The sequence below is a fragment of the Corythoichthys intestinalis genome, chromosome 11 (genome assembly GCF_030265065.1).
Source record: "Corythoichthys intestinalis isolate RoL2023-P3 chromosome 11, ASM3026506v1, whole genome shotgun sequence".
In the NCBI taxonomy this organism is placed as follows: Eukaryota; Metazoa; Chordata; class Actinopteri; order Syngnathiformes; family Syngnathidae; genus Corythoichthys; species Corythoichthys intestinalis.
The window spans coordinates 24801074-24817710 of record NC_080405.1 but is presented as its reverse complement, the minus strand read 5'-3'; the positions used below and the strand labels follow the sequence as shown (position 1 = coordinate 24817710).

The following is a 16637-nucleotide window of genomic DNA, read 5'->3' as shown; positions in this document are numbered from 1 at the left end:
AGGTTTCAAAGTGAAATGTTTTGTAATTACAATTTTAAGAACAGCAGTGCTAAACTGAGACAAATAGGTTAATGATTCGTAAAGGACAATGACTTACAGGTCATCTCTTAAACCAGTTACATGATAAATGTCCCCCACTCAGTAAAAAAACAAAAAACAAAATCAATGTGTTCCAAGCATAGCACAGTCAACATTGCCTAACGCACTGTAGTCACTGACCTAGGGCAACAAACACAACATCTGAGACTCGTATACACGGGCTCGGGATAAACATGAATGATTAACGCACTTGCTGCTGCACATTATTTTTTAACAGAACTGATTGAGCAACAGTTTGTATGTCCAGGAGTAGTGTCTAAAACTGTTTACTAAATAATCAACTTTAATTTTAACAATAACCTGCAAGCAAGCACAATAATGAGGCAAAAATGATTCATTACATCTTTTCCCCCCCATTTCTTTCAAGGTCCATGCTTTTTTGCACGTTTGATCTACTGCTTTTGCAACATATTTCATTTTGCCTTTTACCTCTAGTTCAATCTTCTAAGTTTGTGAGACAAAATAATAAAGGTATTGAAAGAGTGACTGTTACGTGAAAGATTTGCAGAGACAGGTGGAGGTTTAGTAGACAAATGGAGAACAAGTTATAGCGAAGCTTGATTAACACAAGTGAAGAGAGATGAGGAAGAGAAAAGACGACACCCAAGACCTTTCGGGCTTGTCCTACAATACCACCCCTTAGGCTGTCAGCAAGGTTATGGCATATACACAAAAACAACTTAAAGAAAAAAAGTACAAACAGACTTGTCAGAAAATAAAGTTACACCATCAATGGATCAATGGCATTACTATATATGTAAAAAAGTAAAAAGTTCTAACACACAACTTTTAGAAAAGGTTTGATGCAAAAGACTTCAAATCTTAAGTAACAAATATATTTATCCTATACTAATTGCAAGTCCGCCAGATGTTAAAGAAGAACATGGCCAGGCAAAATGCCTCAGGCAGAATGAGGTCAGGTAGAAGATTAGGTTTCTGGAGGCTCGATACTACAAAGAGGCAACAAAGATTCTGATATACCTGTTGGGTTTTTACGACACTGGACACCAGTTGGAGTGACAGTGAAAGGGAGAAGAAAGTCTAACCCGAACAATACAATGCTGTTATGGACCTTAGTTATGAATGGTGCAACATTTTCAGAATGTTGTCAATGTGTATTTGCATCTAAGCTGACAATAATTGATGACGATAATTCAAGCCATGGCGGGACAACTAGAATTCCCGCTAAACACATTTGTCTGCCAAAACATATCACCCCAAAAACGCACTGACCGAATGATTTGCAACCTCAGAGCATTCGTTAAACAAAAAATTCTTTGATGTGTGCGCTTCTTTTGCCTCTAGCCAGCAGGAATCCTGCCATTGTTTTCATCATGTTTTACATTTCAGTTTTGCTCTAACCATGGCATCAGTTCATGAGTCAAACTCAGAAATGTTAAGCAGTCAGAAACCCGCCTCAGGTTTTTGTTGAGGTTGTTTGTTGGAAAATATTAAATGAATGAAAACCTCCTGTTCCTTCCTCAAATATTAGAATTCAAATTAATCCTCACAGAATAATTAGGGCAATGTTAGGAAATGTATTTAGATTACAGTTATGAAAAGTGACCTAAGTGTGAGTGAGGCCCTCATCAGAGTGATTTGATGTAGGACTTGGGAGTAATTAGCAGGGATTACAGCTTGTCTGGCCAGGAACCAGCACTAGGTTTCAACCCAAACACCAAGAACTTGGCTCCACTCTACTTTTCTTTCAATTCGTACAAATCTCAACCAAACACACAAAACCCTAACACGATCATGACACAATCAATGCAAGAGCAGATTTAATTAGAATTTATTTAACTTGAAATCATCTGTTTCCCCTTATACAGTTTACAGTAATGACATGACAACTGTGAGGGAGTTGTCTCACCAATAGGGCTCTCACCCTAACGTTGAAGTTTCATACCCAATCATAGTCTTTAGTCTTGGCAGAACAGTAACACTTGTGAAGGGATCTACTCAGGGATCTACACATTGATTGCAGAGATCCATTTTTTCTCTAAGCAGTTTATCTGGGAAAGGGCTTCAAGAACAACAGCAACTGAATAATGGATTGATGGTTAACGCCTAAGAGGAGTAAGAGTCTTAAAACCCCCATAAATTTTCAAGGCAATTATTGAGACTTGAGACATCTGGGAGCCTCCATGCACTGAGTAATTGACAGTGAATGTCAAAATGTACCCAGTAGTCTGAAATTGAAGACAACAAATAAAATAAAATAAAAAAACATAATAACAATAACAAACAGGGGTGCTCAAGCACCAGTGAAGCTTGAGGACTGCAAGGACCAGGAGGTTGGGTAATGGCAATGAGGGTTCAGAGTTTCATTGTCCAGCAATTTATGAAGTATGGTAATAAACAAAACCTCATGGACACCAAATCTGCTCACCAGCAGCCTCATTCTCAGCAATTCACTCAAATCTGAAAAATATTACAGCTCGGCACTGTAGCCACCAAGTAAACAACTGATAATAAAAGCTTGAGCAAGTTGTTTAAAAAAAAAAAAAAAGACGTGTACACAGTAGCCCGATTGCAGCAGTAAGCACTAGAGGCGTGCGAAAGTTCCGATTCTTAGATTATTCGCGTGTCGGCCGTTGAAGATTCGAGAACGATTCACAAACATCCAAATCCAATTATTTAAATATGCCAAGTAAAGCGGATTTAAAACACAGCCAGCGCGGTCTTCGGGACGCAATGAGGAACGGATCGAAAGTAAACATAATGGTCAACTCACGGCTCTGGCTCAACTCATGCCGCTAGTTAAAAAAACAATAATACCTGACTGCGGCCGACAGCCGCTACAAACTACGGCCACATAATGCTACGGTAGATATCACATGTATAAAGAACTAGATGTCAAACGACAGATTCGGCGGCGTTAGCAAACAGCCGCCATCGTAAAGCAGTAGACTTCTCTGGAAGGTGGTTGTAGCGAGCCTTCCGAGCGAACCTAATTAACTTTTTATCTGAAATACTGCTAAATCGGCAAAATCTTGACTTGAATCTATTTCTAAATGATGAACCGGTTTTAAAACTTTCACATGTCAAAAGCCAGAAGGGAAATTATGGAATAACAGGCGAAATTTTAACAACTTTAACAGTTGATTCACAAAATTAAATTAAATGAATGTAGTTTAAAGCTGCTGATACAGAACGGGGACTTCAGTATTTTATTTACTGTTTTGAACCGTTAACTTGATACTGAAATAGATTTTTTTGTAGCTAATGTACGAAACATTAAAAGCAGCTAATACCAGGGGGCGGGGGGGTGCACCAATAATCGATTTATAATAGAATCGTAGCCTCTGAATCGTAATCAAATCGTTAGGTATCCCAAAATTCCCATCTCTAGTAAGCACTGTAAAAACTAGAGCTGAACAAACCAATTGCTTTAATTGATTCATCGAATATTAACCCTATACAGTTACAGGGGCCGTTTAGATGGTGACTCTCCGAGAATATGAAAATTTTCAAATTTGTATTTGCGTCTCCATTTAAACAATGTCGCAATTCCGCATGAAAACGATGTAGTATTCATGCCAGGCCCTAAGGGGCAGTGCAGATTAACAGGGCGACAGCGAATGATGCACTTTGACCCCACCAAGCTCCCTCAGCCCGGAAAAAAATATGCCCGCCCACTCGAAGCAACGTCATTTTTCTTTTGTTCAAAAAGGCACAAAAATTGAAACGTTCAACATATTTAATTTGTAATTATTATTAAAACAGTAAATTAAATCCGACATTCCGCCATATTTGCTGTTTTTAATGTTTAGTAGCACCGTTGCGCATGCCCAGTGTGACGTGTACGAATGCTGACGTTAACAGCGCGGATTCGCGCCGCAGGAGTCTTTGATATGCATGCCGAGGAAGCCCCCCCCTCAACCTCCCGCAATCGGATTCTTCCACTTTGGAGGCAGGATTCAGAATTTTTCGTCTTCGCCGACACCATATGCATGCGAGGCGAGTCCGCTACTCAGTCATTGCATCTTTGTGTCGCAGAGTCGCCATGTAAACTGCCCCACAGTCTGAACATTTTTGTGAAATTAGGGGTGCCTTGTTGTACATATTTTTATTCCTAAATCATCAAAGGATTGTGTCATGAACTTTTTTCCAAAGTTTTTACATTTTTTAAAGTGTCATAAACTGTTAAAGTTGAAGAGTTTCAAATGCCAAATATGGAAAATCACACACATTGCTGGATTACTGATAAATTATAATTCTCAGTAAGGTTTTGACAACTGATAAGTAGTTGATAAGACGTTGAGCAAATGAGCACGGAGTAATTAACATTCCAAAAATGGCACTTTTTGACAATAGTTTGTAAAGAATATAGACACTGTCATGAAACTTGAAAAATAACATTTTCTATTCATTTCAATGAAATGAAACTATCTTTTACATCTACACCTGGCAGGGATCTCTGTTCCTGTTCATGCCTCTGGCTCAACTTCTTGCCCTGCTCCTGGCCTACTGGGGATTTTTTGTCCTGTCAGGGGGTAGATCTGAAAAGTGAAAAATTATATATTTTCTATTGTTTAGGAATCGCCATTTTCACACTGTATTATCAAATTCGAACATGAGTATCATATAAAAGTAAAATATAATAGTGTAATCCAATAATCTAACACAGAATTTTTAGGTTTTTAATTGATTTTAGCAGTTTACAAACAGAAAAAACACATTTTCTGTCATTGTTTAAATCGGCAATAACACAAGATGTTATTGATTCAGCAGTGGGGGTCACTCAGTTCAAGGTAGGTCTGAGGGGCTCAAATCTTATCTAATTTAATTGGATCTTTGATGTGTTCATAAGAAATGGCAATATGTTTTCCATTTTATTACCTTTTTTGAGGGGATCAATGTCATTGTTTATCAAATTCTTTTCCTCCGAATGCACGTACCCCCTTTCTCGAGACTCCTCACCGGACTCGGCATCATTTACTGCTTGTACTCGCCTCCTACGGGCTGGATGGTCTTCTCCTGGTGTTCCACACCTTCTACCCCTGGCTTATCATTGTGATGCCATATTTTCAATATAGTTGTGACCAAAATTGATTATTCCAGCAGAGAGGATATAAACTTCGACAGTGCTGCCATCTGGTGTCGAATGAAATGGCTACTATTCGTCTACAGCAGGGGTCCCCAACCTTTTTTGCTCCACGGACCGGTGTTATTTGGGTCTTTTTTTCACGGACTGGTGTTCTGGCAAATTTTGCAACCCATCAAAAATTGTAACGATGCGGTTCTGCGCATGCGCGTAACGTTAAACATAGCCGCAAAATGTGCAAATGCAGCGATTCCAAAGTAAACACTACAAACTTTCTTCAAAGAAAGGAATATTAACTTACGTTTGATCATGGAAGGACTTGTAGAAAAGTTCTCCTCAGATTCATCCTACCATGTAAGCTTCACACAACAGCTGCACACCGCGCTCACCATTAACGACTTTGCCTTTTCGTTAAACATTAATTAAGAAGCGCGCTTCACAAAGATACGATGTTGGAAATTGTTAGCAAGGTTTTCAACGCTCTTGTCACGATGTCAGGATATTCCAGAATGACTTTAATCCAAAACCTCGGTAGAGTTGTTGTCTCAAATGTACGTTTAAATAAGGTCACCGTCATTTGCGATCTCTCTGTTTATTCACAAACGGGTCACGAATCCACTCCTTAGCAGTTCGTGGGTCTTCGAGGTTGTAGGCTCGTCAGGTGCCCTTTTCGCCGTAAAAATATCCTTTTCGCCGTAAAAATATTTCCAAAGACGTCTGTTTTCCTGTTATCTTCGCTCGTGTGGGGGCTAATTATTTCCGGGAACAAATGTGCTACGCCGCGGCCTAGTAATACGCTATTATCGAGGACAAGCGCACATAGATATATTATATACACAAACAAGATGTACTGCTAGCAGTCCAATCAATGGACTTCTATGACAACATTGTAATCTATCCCGTAGTATTATATCTAGAGTAGACAGAGATATTGGTGTGTTAAGCAGGGACACAGGGTTAATTCGGCCAGAATGCGGTCGTTATTAAATTATTTTTTTCTTTGCGGCCCGGTCCGCGGCCCGGCAGATGGGGACCCCTGGTCTACGGTATATACTGGCCAAAAAGGACGTCTTTATGACGAGTACAACAGACTTTATGGCCCACAGAAATCAGATGGACGCCGGCGTCCCCGATTGTACAACGCGGAGTGTGTAGAGTTAAAATAGTTATCAACTAAATTTGTCATCTATTAATTGCTTATTAACTTGTTCCTAGTTTCTTTCGTGTTCAAAGACAGTCAGTTATGGCAGCTATTGTCGTTAATGGGATTTTTAAAAAATAAATATTCTTCAGTGATTGCGAACTACCACAACATATACTCTGTCAATACTGTACATATATCAGGGCTGGCAGTGAATGAGTTAAATTAACCAACATAACTTAATCAAATGTTGTGCAACATTTGTTATGACAACGGGAGAAGTAATTCTACTCACAATGTACTTATTTTCTAAATGCTTACTGCACTCTTTCAGATAGACTATTTGTTATTGTGAACAAACTTTTTGTTAGGTTGACTTGAATTAGAATTACATTCATTCATACATACATTCATGGGCACTTTATTATAAATGTTTACATCACTAAAGTGTGTTGAAAAAGTTCACTTGTGTTTACACACGGAAAGAATGACAAGAACAAAAAGGAAATACAGTAAATTGCACTTTTTTGTGTTGTCTTTTTCTTCATGGAGATATGCTGTCAAACAATGTATTCTGCTTTAGTCAGGCTTTTAAAATACTTCAGCAGACACCCCAAATAAAGCACCAAATGTGTGTTTCACATGGCATTAATAAAAGCCAAAATGATGTACGCACTTTATTAAAAAAGCTGCATGGGGAAATAATGGCAAAACTGAAATGTAAGTTAAAAATAAATTGACAGAAGGCGGCACAGTGATGCGGGTACCCCTGCTTCCTCCCACATCCTAAGAACATGCATTGTAGGCTGAATGAACACTCAAAGTAGTTGCAGCCTTTGTAAAAATATGTCTGCATGATCAAAAAGCGCTGAATCACAAATGCTTGTTATGTAATGTGAAAAAAGGCGATAAATCAAGGCCAAAATTTATTTGGACATATATATTTAACCTCCCTTCAACCTCTGAAACTACCACAACAATTGTCCCAATACCCATTTAACATCTAAAACTGTCCAGCTGTTAGCAACATTCTCAGTCAGGTACCAACAGTAGCCACGTTTACATGCTGACTTTTATTCATACCGATTCAAATCATTCCGAATGGAAATTTCATATCAGCTGTTTACATGTCACTTCATCTATTCCGATCCAGCGTTTACATGTGACTGCCTTTATTCCGAAAGGACGTTTGACAACTGCCGTCTGACATGCGCAGATTAATCAAAACAAAGCGTCACGTTGCAAAACATGGAGATCGATCGTCAGATCACCTGCTGTTTTAACTTTTCGAGTGGAAACAAAACTTCAGAATGATACGCCGTTCATTTAAAAAGTTGTGTGGGTGCGCTGTGCGTGTGCTTGGAAGCCATGTTGCATGTGACGTTACTTACGTCACCAAGTGACGTCACCACGTCAGTACGGAGCATGTGCAGAAAGAACGCAACCAGACACCATTCCGCTTCCCTGTTTACATGATATAATTTTACTTCTAATCGGTTTGGGAAAAGGAACATTCCACCCCTGTGAATCGGAATGAAATTCCATTCGGTTTGGGCCTGTTCATTTCGAATGAGGTGTTTATATGGAACACATTTATTCGGTTTGAACAAATATTCCAATTGTAATTGGAATATTTGGCTCCATGTAAACGTGGCAAGTGATGAATGCACGGTACACATGAGCCGATTACCAGTTTCAAGGTATACTGTGACATCAAGGTTTCAAAACCGCAATAATTTTCCGCCATATTACCACCCCTAAGGTATTATCTATTTTTGATGTCCCAAAAATGCATACAGAAATCCCTCGCTTGCAGCTGTAAGGCTCAACCCTCTCCCACCGGTTGTTTTTGTTCAGTGTCAGTGAGTCAGCTGTGCTACACAAAGGCTGGAGGAGGTGAAAGTTTTTCCCATATCGAAAAAAAAAAACATTTCTGGTTTAGGAATACTTTGGCTACAGACAAGTTACAGACGGTCGCGGCTTAGAGGAGGAGGGCCAACCGACATGTAAAACATGTTTGCGGGGGGTGGCTGCCGAGGGGGCAATACCTCCCATATGGATTTGCATTTATACAAAATTAAAGGTTGGTATACACCGTCATGAACGTTTCCCACCAGCTACGAGTGATTAATCCAGCGTGTTTAGAGTGTCTAGCGGTGGTAAAAAAAAAAGTGTTCTTTTTTTCTCTCTTGCAACAGTGTTGAGAAAGAGAGTGTGTATAATGTAAACATGATATAAGTCATACACATGTGCTTTTTATGAAAAAAAATTCAATTATTTTTGCTCTGATGGTAATAATGTTGAGCTGCGGCTGTGGGGTTAGGCTCACCTAAATGACCACATTTATTTTAATTTTATTTAGAATCATTTATTTTTCAAATGTATTTGAACTTAACAATATACATATGTTGCAATTTGCTAAATGCTAATATGTTTTGAAAAATAAAAATCCTGTTATATGGATTTTTTAAAACTGAGATATCTCAAAGTAACACATTTAAGAGCTGTAATCGCAATACCTTGCCATGAAACCGTGATATTTTGGCTTAATGTTATCATACCGTAAGAATATCATACCGGCACATGCCTAGTGCAGGGGCTTGGAAATTTTTTCAGGACTCACATGTAATGCAAATTTTCCGAATATGTAATACATGGGTACAGGGAATTTTTTTAAAAATGAAGGGTGATTTTAGGGTAGGTGTGCTATACCAAAAGCATATTATCCTAGAGACATTATGATACTTGTATATGTGCTTTCAGACACTTAGATCAACTTGCCTTGCTCCAAACTTTTTCTGTCAGTCAAACACGCCACACTTTTTCTCCACATGCCTTGGTCAATTCCTCCGGAACTCTTTGTTACCGAGTGCTCCCAGCTCTGGCGTTCCCAATGTGTGGGTCTTGGTGGTCCGGTGTGGAATGTGGTGAGGAGGGGGGTAGGCAGGCTAGCATATAAGGGGGTGCTCAATTGTTCCCACACACAGCATCAACCCCCCACTGATCTCTAGCTCACTTGGCCATTTGTAGAGGTTTTGGTTTCAGCAAAGGATGCAGCGATGGAATGGCAGGCCTTTAGTGGATAAACTGCTCTTAAACTGATGCTGCACACGGAGCATATTAAACGAGCTTCAGAAGGGAAACTTAACATTCCAAAGTTCTACTGGTTAAAAATGGAAGCTTTTCAAAAACTGGAATAACAATGACGCACAAATGTGGACATTTTCAAAAGAATTAAATAGAATACTTTTGCTGGACACTGATTTGCTGTATTGTTCTGGATTGATGATAAGTACTTGCTAGCATCCGGAGAGCCAATGATGTCTGAGCTGCCCTGCTGTGTTCACAGGAAGCTGATAAGAGGGGAGAGACAGAGCGGAGCTGACAGGCACGTGTGGCAGAACTCCCACCCTCCTTTTTAGATGCCCAAAGTCAAAGCCAGGTTCCCCCCTGTGCCCTGGGTTCATAAGACCTCTGCCTCATGATATCTCAACTCAATTATCCTCAGGGCTCACCAAGCAGTAACTGGGGAGATGTCACATTTCAAGGGCCAAACGCGGCAGGAATCACCCCATTATCACTCCTCACAAATGGGACAACAGTCCAAAGGGGGCTCTTCAAGCAAGTAATTACAATCTTTTTATTGACGTGACTGTGAACACCTTTATTTCTTTCTTACTCTTTTGAGAGACGCAACTCTGCTTCCAAACTACCATTGACGGGTGCCCTTAAAAAAGGCAGCAACCCCACTCCCTACAGCTTAAAACATTAAGTTAGTTGTTTAATAGCTAATTATCAGTGAAGCTAAAATACTAGGCCGCAGTGCTTCCGAGGAGGGCCACTAACACTGGCCTTTGGGTAGTAAAAGTCTTGACAGACTTTGTATACACACGGATCCTTCACTAGTATTTAGAGACTCTATATCAGACACTATTAATTAAAACGTTGAGTTATTCATGGAATTTCAGAGAAATGCTCAAAGACTTTTATAATATGAAAAGCTTTTACGTTGAAGCCCATGTACTACTGTAGAAGCGCGCATTCAGTGGTTCAGAAACTTCAGAGATTATGCAATGGGCTGATAAAAAGTAAGGAATGATCATCCCCTCTGTTGTCCCATAACTGAGGCGTCAAGGCCTGCGGCAGCACAATGACATTTTCATTGGTACTTTTTGATTGATTCAAGAAAAAATGCGAGCACATTGTTCAAACTAACAAACCTCATCAAAATGTAGCAATGGGACCTAGTAGCATGAGTTTTGTGGTTGTCCACAAGCTAAACTCCAACAACAAGACAAATTATGAAAAGGTAACAAATAACAAAGCGCACTTATCATGAGTAACCTGATAGGTTTAAAATTTATCTCATGAGTCTTACAAATGCCCAACTTTGGATTCAAGAGAAGTGGACTAAATGAATCACCACATATTGTAGTACTAGTTGGTAAGAAATTAAGCCTTGAATGTAGAATAAGAATGACACTGATCCCATGTGATCAACAAGGAATCCAAAAACTCAGCCTGCTGTTACTGTCCATCACTTAATTTGCTCTACTCTGAAGCAATCAGGGTTTCCATTTCAATTTTACTGCATTACAACATCTTTATTGTACCTCGTCGGGACTCAACAAAGCCCCCAAAGTAACATTAACAGTAACAAACATCCCCATTGCTGTGCCGTGCCAACAATAACACAAGATGTTCATAGTTGTAAAATGCAGGTTTCTGAATACTGTGTCTGCTATAAGAGTCATATTCCACTGGTCCGATTTACAATAATTGTAGGACTGCCAGTAAATATTTCGAGAAGGACTTATCAAGCACCTGGCAAAGATGTTATCTCTTCAAATAAAAGAGGCTGAATTCATTCTAGAATAACGGCTTAAACTACGGTTTGGATCGTACAGTAAAGTACTGTTAACATGGAGGTGTTTGAAATGTAACGGACAAATGTTAATAACAGACAATCTTCACCTCTATTAGTCTGTCTAGGTTTAACTGTATAAAACGTTTCTAGAGTAGTTCATTTGAAGCAGTTGAAGCAGCCACTCCCAACTTGCTTTAACGACAAAGAACCTTGAGACTTAAAGATCTTTATGGATGAATTATATGACTCTCCATATATGACAAAGGGAACTCATTTAGACTGTCTGTCCAGACATACATGAGAGAAATCTATTGTAAGGAAAAAGCATGTGTAGCTCACAAACCTGTACAATAAATCTAGCTTTAGTAGGACAATTCTTTAAAATCCCATCAGTGAAAGACAATTAAACATGACAAATGTTGAGAAACTGTCAATGGCATTTAGCATCACAGAGTCGGAATCCAAAGAAAAAGGCCTATAGACTTGTATGAAATGCAAGAAGTGCTCTTTTAATTTGACAGTTACACCCAATTCCAATGTCAATGGCCAAAATGTAAATTTCCTACCATTCAAAATGATCTCATTTGTTATAAAGTAAATGACCAGTTGGGCACATATTCCATTAGAAGTGATGTTGATAACACTGTTTGTAGGAATTGTACAAAGTACAGCAAATGTTGATGCCCTTTGTTCAGTGGGAAGAAGGAACGATACTGTTAATGAAAAGCACTAGTAAATCAGTTGTTGACACCAAAATGACACTGGTATGCTTGGTTGTCTGACATCTGAAATGTGAATGTCTAAGCAGAGAATTTGGAAAACTGGAACTCAAATTGGACCGAAATGAAATCAACAGTCTGGGTATGTATGCATATTCAGTTAACGACCATGAAAAGGAAATGAGAGAAGGGAGGGATTTAAGGTATGCGGGGCACAGCGGAATTTCAACCCCAACTTTGCTCCTCCACTCCAAACCTCACTGTAAAAGTAACCCCTATTTGTTTTCATTAATATGGTTTAACTCATTATAACCTGTGCCAAGGGGATGTGTTCTTGTCAGGCTTAATTTTTTTTGTCTACAGCGATAACCAAATGTATCCGAGGTTCCTTACAAGACAGTGTCTTTTGTCAAATTTGACCAAAAAAATGGAAGACTATCAAACTTTGCACAAGGCTGTGCTTGCTCTTTATCAATATATTGCCGAACAGCATCCCATTGTCTGTAGATTATAACGACAATCACATCATACCACTTTGAAAAACATATTGAGCAAACACTGACGTTCCGGAAAACTTGCTCTCACTACCTGCCGGCTTGGGAGTTTTACTAAGGAAGCTTGGAAATAAACAGAGCCTGGCTTCTTTCAGTGGGGAGCACACTATGTGAGTTGATTATACCTCTCCATTGTTATGAATTGCTTTCAAGTATTTCCTAAATGAATGTTATATTTACTGGCTATAGCACTGAAGTGTTGCCAGCCACCCGCCAAGCTGGACGACACATCACAAAATGGACATGAAGCACCTTAAACTAGCCAGTCCTCTTTTTTGAGGATTAACCCTTTATAGGACACTCATTTAACTCATTGAATACCATTGACAGCACTAGATGTCCAATCCATTTTGACTGGGAAACACTGAAAGATGAGCATTCAGAGCTAGTCCTCACATTTTAAATGAATTGGATGGCTATCCTTCTCAATGAGTTAAAACTATTGTGGGGGTACGGGCAGCACAGTGTATGAGTGGTTATATCATCCACCTTACAGTTATAAGATCCGTGGTTCAATCCTAGGCTCTGGCCTTCCAGTGAGAAGTTTCTCCCTGTGCCTGCCAGGGTGTACCCGCCTGGTGCCAATAGTTAGCTGGGATAGACTCCAGCACCCCTGTGACCCTCGTGAGTATAAGCGGTATGAAAGTAGAACGAATTAACTTCAGAGTGTTATTGGGGGCCATAACAAGTGTGTTTCTGTTTTGATTTATTTTAATTTTGAGTCATGTAGGCAACACAAAATGTTAATATTGTGAGCTAAAGTCCTGAGCCAAACTATGATTTCCACACAAGTGAACAGATGGTCTTTATGGAGTAAAGTTTTGTTTTTATTACCAAAATTAGTCACTTTCCCTATGTAGGGCTATAGGATCTTGAAAAATGACCTTTTGAATGAATAACAACCACTTCTGTGAATGTATCAGAACAAAATAGTTTTTGTAATTGTTTAATTTAGATTCTCACACTTTGTATTGTCGACAGTAGTAAATAGAAGCGAGCGAAATGTCCTATTCTTTGATTATTTGCGATTCGGCGGTGGAAGATTCGAGAACGATTCACAAACAACCAAATTCTGATTATTGAATTATACCGGGTAAAGCGGAACTAAAACACAGTCAGCGTGGTCTTCGGGATGCAATGAGGATCGGACCGAGAGTAAATATTATGTTCAACTCATGCCGCTAGATAAAAAAAAAAAAAAAAAAAAAACAATAATACCTGACTGCGGCTGACAGCTGCTACAAACAACGCCCATTTGCTACAAACATACAGCCACATAAGGCTACGGTAGATATCACATATTTGTAGAACTGGATGCGAAATGACGGACGACGGTGGCGTTAGAACACGTATAAAGAACTAGATGCCAAATGACAAACTTGCCGGCGTTAGGAAACAGCCGCCATCTTAAAGCAGTATACTTCTCTAGAAGGCTCTGTTGTAGCGAACCTAATTAACTTTTTATCTAAAATACTCTTAAATCGGCAAAATCTTGACTAGAATCAATCTTTAAATGATGAACAGTTCTAAAACTTAGTTTTCTACTTAGAAAGTAGACAGAAGGGAAATTATGGAATAATGGGAGCAATTTTAACAACTTTAACGATTGATTCACAACATTAAATTATTTTAGTGTAATTTAAAGCCGCTGATACAGAATGGGGACTTGAGTATTTGATTTATTGTTTTGAACTGTTAACTTGATACTGAAATAGTTGTTTATTTAAGCCTAAGATTATTTTTCTAGAATTTTTGTAACTAATGTACGAAACATTAAAAGCAGATAATAGCTGGGGGTGGAGAGATCATCAATAATTGGTTTAAAATCTAATCGGCGCCTCTGAATCGTAATCGTAAGCAAATTTTTAGGTGCCCAAAGATTCCCACCTCTAGCAGTAAATGTGGAAGATTTTACATTCTTTATCTAACTTTGCTAATTCGCCCACTGGACGACCAGAAGTTCTCTGTGGCCAATACCGGGCCGCAGCCCCTATGTTTAAAACCATTCCTTTAAATTCAAGTTTGTAAGACATTGTTGGAGAAAGTGAAATATTTCATATTTACCGTTCACTCCTTTGTTGGGAACATCGTTGACGTTGAAGCCTTTGGAGCTATAAGCAGCGCGAACATCGTTGCAGTTTTTTGACTTTTGCTCCGCAGTGGCCGACATACAAAACACGACCAGCGTGCTAAGCACACACAGCAACAGCAGCGTCTTCATTTTGTGTCAGCTTCAAACAAACAAAAAAGCTCAAGTGACCAAATCGCTGAGCGAAAAAGTGTACTAAAGTGTTGGAATCTAAGTGTAAGCGACGCCGACGTTCCTCATGGAGACGCGTCGGTTTCCTTCAGCACAACAGCCACTTCATTCACTCCAAAAGGGAGAGCAAAAATCACAGAAAAAACGCTGTCCAACTTCCAGTCTTAGATATTCCCTCGAATAGAACGTGTGTTCAAGAAAAATGTCGAGTTCCAGACTCGACCAAAAACACGAAGACGCGACGAACCAAAGTTTAAAAAGAGTTTTAAAAACTTTTTGGACTTCAGACAAGAATCCCCAAACCTGGCTCCTTAGTTTCGACGACAGTAATAACCACAAGCTGGGAGTAGGCGACAAAAGAGTCTTGTATTTTGTTTCCTTTCTTGCCTTCTGTTCCACGCGAGGAGGCCGTTGATTCTGCTGGTAGGACACTGGACTATAAAATCGCCCTACTGAGATCCAGATGCAGGGTGAAGGCGCTGGTAGACACCCAGGAGAGCGTGGAGAAGTTCCGGGGACAAAGAGGGTGGAGAGCAGGAACACCAGGGGTGGAATTTGGAGCAGGAGTGCCGGGATTTACTTGAGTGGACTTGAATCAAGACTCCTGGTCGCCAGCATTACAAACACCGCACATATCACTAGGAAACAGTGCATAACTCCAAAAGTCTTAAATCACACATTTGCATCATGGAAGACCCTCATTTGACCTCACTTTTTGATTTTTTTATCTATTGTTCCGGATGGATGAGAATAACATTGATGACCTTTGGAAATACAGTAAACCAGGGGTTTTCCTGGCTCAAATAGATACAGATGTGGTTCTTTATCTGATCATTTCTTCAGGGACTTATATCTGACTCAAATACTCCCTTTTCATATAAAAATATTTTCATCTATGTATGGTTCCTAATGGCTGCCGTTGACGGCAATAGACGTCCTATCGTTTGGACTGATTCGTCCCTTCCCAGCTTACATAGATTGGATGTCTATCATCGTTTCTGTATATACAGTGGTATGAAAAAGTATCTGAACCTTTTGGAATTTCTCACATTTTTGCATAAAATCACCATCAAATGTGATTTTATCTTTGTCAAAATCACACAGATGAAAAAAAACAGTGTTTGTTTTAACTAAAACTACCCAAACATTTATAGGTTTTCATATTTTAATGGGGATAGTATGCAAACAATGACAGAAGGGTGAAAAATAAGTAAGTGAACCATCACATTTAATATTTTGCCCGTCTCATCAGACCATAGAAGATGGTTCCAGTAATCCATGTGCTTTGTTGACATGTCTTCAGCAAACTCTTTGCGGGCTTTCTTGTACCATCTTCAGAAGAGGATTCCTCCTGGGGTGACAGCCATGCACAATAATTTGATGTAGAGTGTGGCGTATGGTCTGAGCACTAACAGGCTGACCAACCACCTCTTCAATCTCTGCAGCAATGCTGACAGCACTCCTGTAAAGAGTCACATGACATTTTGAAGGGAAAATGACAAGCAGTACTCAATTTGGACATTTAGGGATGTGCGTAGTTTGTAAGGGGTGTACTCAGTTTTGTTGCCAGGGGTTTAGATATTAATGGCTATATTTTGAGTTATTTTGAGGGGGAAATAAATTAACTCTATTATATAAGCTGTACACAGACCTTTCATTGTGTCAGTGTCATTTTGTCAGTGTTGTCCCATGAAAAGATGTACTTAAATATCTGCAGAAATGCAAGGGGTGTACTCACTTTTGTGATACACTGTAAGATTCTTGTTTATTTCATTCATTCATTCATTTTTGTTGTTTGTTTTACTGGTTTACAACTTCTTTTTTTTTTTTAACGGCTACATCTTTATTTTAAAGAGGAAGTTCAGAATTTTTCACTTTAGGATTAATCTTCGAGTTTGCAGGGGTTTAATTGGTCGGTGGAATTGATTTCAATAAATTCTGTGAAGTTTG

At 39.2% G+C, this 16637-nt stretch overlaps 1 protein-coding gene across 2 annotated transcripts in view; it reads right to left on the bottom strand.

Moving 5' to 3' along the window:
* gpc4 (glypican 4) overlaps positions 1 to 15197 on the bottom strand; it is a 50118-nt gene extending 34921 nt beyond the window's left edge. Inside the window, exon 1 of one of the 2 annotated variants that reach the window (XM_057850797.1) lies at positions 14492 to 15197. In XM_057850797.1, coding sequence (XP_057706780.1) covers positions 14492 to 14648 — 157 coding nt within the window. In that variant the 5' untranslated portion in view covers positions 14649 to 15197. The remainder of the gene's footprint in view (positions 1 to 14491) is intronic. The other variant, XM_057850798.1, reaches the window with a different exon arrangement.
* Between the last annotated feature and the right edge of the window lie 1440 nt (positions 15198 to 16637).